Genomic DNA, 4,264 nt, shown 5'->3' with positions numbered 1-4,264 from the left:
TTAATTGATTTTTTCTCTAATCTCAATTTATTAATTTTAATTTAATTTTAATTTTAATTGTAAATTTTTTAATTTAAACACACATATTTCTTCACTTATTGTCGTGTGTGGCTTGTGGGTCCTTATTGCAATTTTACCATTGCTTGCTACGAGCATATTAAAGGGCTGCCCAGGTCAAGAAAAAAAAAATATTAAAGGGCTGCGAGTGTGTCTGGAATTGAGCAGCTGCATTTTCTCCCTGTTACCGCCACCATTTATATTTTAGGGAAGATGACAATTAAGTCTTAAAAGATTAATTTTATATCAGTTAAGTTCCAAAAAATTCTAAAAGGCCAATCAAGTCCCATGTTATTTTTTCCCAATCAGAATTACGAAAAAAATGACAAAAATGCCCCTATGAGTAAATATAACATGTATACTCATCATCTCCAACATTTCCCTCCCGATTTGTCTCTTTCCCGTCATTAATGAGAGGTGCATGTAAGAGGTAGAGCTGTACGTTGAAGAGTACCCATTCCTGAAACAGAGTTATGCTTGGAAGAGGTGGAGTTGCCTTAATTATTGACTCAAGGAAGCTTAAGGTTTTGTGCTGGTGCGTGTAGATAGGTATTTTTTTTTTTTGCAAATCCTTTCATCTGAACAAAAAGGTTTACTCCATGAAGGTCTGATTTCTTGTAAAATGGCTTTCGTAAGGAAAAAGATGGAACGGTTTTCTGCAACTGAACATGAAAGAATTTTTTTATTTGACGTTATAAAATATTTGGCATGAAGATTCGACATTTTGCAATTGAAAGTGTAAGAAATTATCATCAAGTGTCTATATTTTAAGATGAAACGCTGTCACTGTTTGACTGATGCGAAAATCACTTATGTCAAAAGTAACTTGTTTCTAAGTGATATATTATTACATTTTATTTTGTTTCTTGTAAGTTGATATTATTGGGTACGATGGAAAGCAGTTGTGTAAAGGAAATTTTTTGTTATTTTTATTTTGGTGGAGATATTGTAAAAGATATGCATGGGACAATGCGTTATAATGGGGGGAGCTGTAATGGAAGAATGATTAGAGAAGGAATGTCTCTTGAAGGACTTGTTAGATTGATTTCATCATACTTGAATTGTGATTTAAATGGAATAGAATTGAAGTACAAAGTAAAATTTGATTACAATGCTCTTTTAGACCTTAAAGATGATGAAGGGATAAATCAATTAATGAAATTGAATGATAATTTTGCTCATGTGTACATAATTGGGAAGATACAACAAAGTACAGAGGCAACAAGAGATTCAATTGATGGGTGAGTTTTTTTAATAGTTGCATATTTAATATTATGCTAATATAAATATGGATGGTAGTAATAAACATGATTTGAATGAAAATGCAGAGTAGGATGTTCAGCTGAGAATTCACATGCTACATAAGATCTTGAAGTTCTACCATGTGCAATACAAAGTATCCCAACACCAATGCCTGAGCTAAATGCAATAAAGTGGAAGGATTTTCTAGTAGGACCTGGGCAGATTTTTGTGAGTACTGATGATTGTAGACAAGCAATCTACAAGTATAGTATTGCACACAGGTTTGAATATAAATTTGTGAAGAACAACATAAATAAAATAATTTCAGTTTGCAAGGTAAAAGGATGTCAATGGAAGATAACAGCATATTCATTAAGGAAGTCTATGCCCTTACTTCGTGTAACAACTTTCAAGAATGAGCACTTACATTCTGCCCAAGAAGACCTTGAAGTTTCTTACAGTACAAGGTGCACACTGACTTCGTTTATAATTGATGATGCAGTAAGTTTTAATGTGGAAAAAAGACCCAATAAAATCAAAGCTGACATATATAGAGACTATGGCATAAGTCTAACTTATCGTCGAGCTTTAAGAGCGAAAGAGAGGGCATTGGTGGAAATAAATGGGCTTCCTGACCAATCATATATGCTTGTTCCTTGGTTGTGTAATAGACTAATGGAGACTGATGCTGACACTATAGCAAAATGGGTGGCTTCTGAGAACAATAGATTTGAACGTTTATTTATTGAATATGATTGTTCCATTAAAGGATTCTTGCTTGGGGCTAGGCCTATTTTATATGTGGATGGATGTTTCCTCAGTGGTCCTTATCAAGGCACCTTACTGGCAGCTTCAACATACGATGCCGATAATGAGTTGTTTCCATTAGCTTTTGCAATAGTTGGGAGTGAAACTCATGATGATTAGACTTGGTTTCTTCAAAATATTAAAGATATCCTTGGTTCGCTACAGGTAACTATTGTTTTTGATAGAAATAATGCTATTATTGGTGCTGTTCGAGCTATATTTGATGGTGATAGACATGCATTTTGCTATCGACATTTTAAGGAGAATTTTAGCTTTGAGTTTAACAACGTTTGTAGGGGAATGGGAAGGAACAGCAAAGAAGAGGCACTAAAGTTGCTTGATTACATTGCCTATGCAAGGCATGAGCACGAATTTCATATAGCCATGAGAAATTTGAGGATGTTCTCTCCACAATTACCAAGATGGGTTGAAAATCAAGGCGATGTTGATCGGTGGGCACTATCATTGTTCCCATTTCGAAGATGGGATAAGATAACAACCAACTTGGCTGAATCATTCAATGCATGGATTCTTAAGGAGAGGAGGCATAATATATGTGTTCTTATAAATGAGCATAGAGACAAGTTGAGCAAGAAATTTTTTGCAAGTAAGGCAGCCATGAGTAAGTGGAAAAGCATAGTTGGTCCCAATGTTGAAGCAAAGTTGAAGGAAAATATTTTTAGGGCAGAAGTTATGATAGTTCAGCTGTATGGCTCATATATTGCATTGGTTCGGACACCGTGTGGAGATGTATGTGTGAATCTGATACTAAGGGAATGCACATGCAAAGTTTGGCAAATGTCTGGCATTCCTTGCCCACATGCTTGTGCAGCCATTAAAGAAGTGCATGGTAATGTGTATAACTATGTCAAGAAATGTTATCTTCATAGCTCACAAGAGAAAATATACAGTGGCACTATGCATCCTGTTGAGACCCATGACATGCCAAAGCCAAATGCGTTGACAGTGTCTTAGCTCATGAACCAAACCTTTTTGCTGCCTCCTAGAACATCTCGACCAGTTGGTAGACCGCGTCATGTGAGGATTGAGTCTCAACATCAACAAAAGAAGGTTTATCATTGTTCTCGCTGCCATGAAGTGTAACATCCTGATTTTTTATATAATAAAGAAATTGTGGAATTTAGGTTTTGAGAAAAAAATAATAATAGGAATTTATATTATTTGAGGTTATTTAGAAATAATATTATGGTTAGGTATTTAATTATGAATTTAAAATTTAAATTTAAAACCACATAAGCAATATTTAGTTAAGATATAATACATAAATAATTTTTTTATGTATGTGTTAAAAAAAAGAGAAGGTAGAAGGAACAAAAAAAAGGGGTGGAAGGTTGTTGTTTCTAAGTCCCACATTAGTTAGATGAGGGAAAAGATGAGGTGCCTTCATGTATAAAAAGAAGGGGGTATGTGCATTAGGAAGCATGAGAGATTAAGATGTAATTTAGAGAAAATTGCAACTTATGGCCCACAGGTTTGAATAATTAAATTCAGACCTATAGTTTTTTTTAATATAATTTTGGGACCCAAAATCTCATTTTTATATTATTTTTCTCTCTTCCTCTCACATTGCTCGGCGTTTTCTCATAAGGGGGTATTATTTTCTTTTTCTTCAGGTATGTTCTAACTTTCCTGTTTAGATTAGCATTTAAAAATTTATTTAATTACAAAATTAATTTTATAGTTATTTTCTAAATAATATTAGCTTTCTAGTGATATGATTATTTTATAGGATAGAGTAAATATTCTGATTAGGATTTTTTTTATAGGATAGTTAATCTGATGATATGATGGATTAAAACTATAGGTTAAAACTCTTAGGGATATAATAAATATTATAGAATATTTTCTTGAGGTTGAAACTCATGTTTAAGAATTTTTGAGTTAAAATCTAGATCTATATGGTTGAATTTATATGGAATCTGAGATGTAGGGATAAACTTCTGATTATTAAATATTTATTTAAGTATGAATAGGTATTTTTGAGGTTATAGAAAGGTGATTTGAGGCTTCAGGATAATTCTAAAATTTTTAATTTATTTTTAGACGAATTTTTAGAATATAGAAGGATGAAATTGTGATACTAGAAGTAATTTGAGGCTTAAAAATAGTTTATTAGGGTACGAGAATTTTAGAAAAG

The 4,264-nt window shown here is 32.9% G+C and overlaps 1 protein-coding gene across 1 annotated transcript; it reads left to right on the top strand.

Moving 5' to 3' along the window:
* Positions 1–1,683: 1,683 nt before the first annotated feature.
* LOC129297283 (uncharacterized) lies at positions 1,684–3,081 on the top strand. The gene is made up of 2 exons (XM_054935636.1): positions 1,684–2,199; positions 2,272–3,081. Exons 1-2 carry the CDS (start codon positions 1,684–1,686, stop codon positions 3,079–3,081), a joined length of 1,326 nt encoding a protein of 441 aa, XP_054791611.1.
* Positions 3,082–4,264: the final 1,183 nt, after the last annotated feature.

The sequence above is a fragment of the Prosopis cineraria genome, unplaced genomic scaffold (genome assembly GCF_029017545.1).
Source record: "Prosopis cineraria cultivar Desert tree isolate PC_DT_omini unplaced genomic scaffold, ASM2901754v1 PC488, whole genome shotgun sequence".
In the NCBI taxonomy this organism is placed as follows: domain Eukaryota; kingdom Viridiplantae; phylum Streptophyta; class Magnoliopsida; order Fabales; family Fabaceae; genus Prosopis; species Prosopis cineraria.
This window is presented reverse-complemented; position numbering and strand designations above follow the sequence as displayed.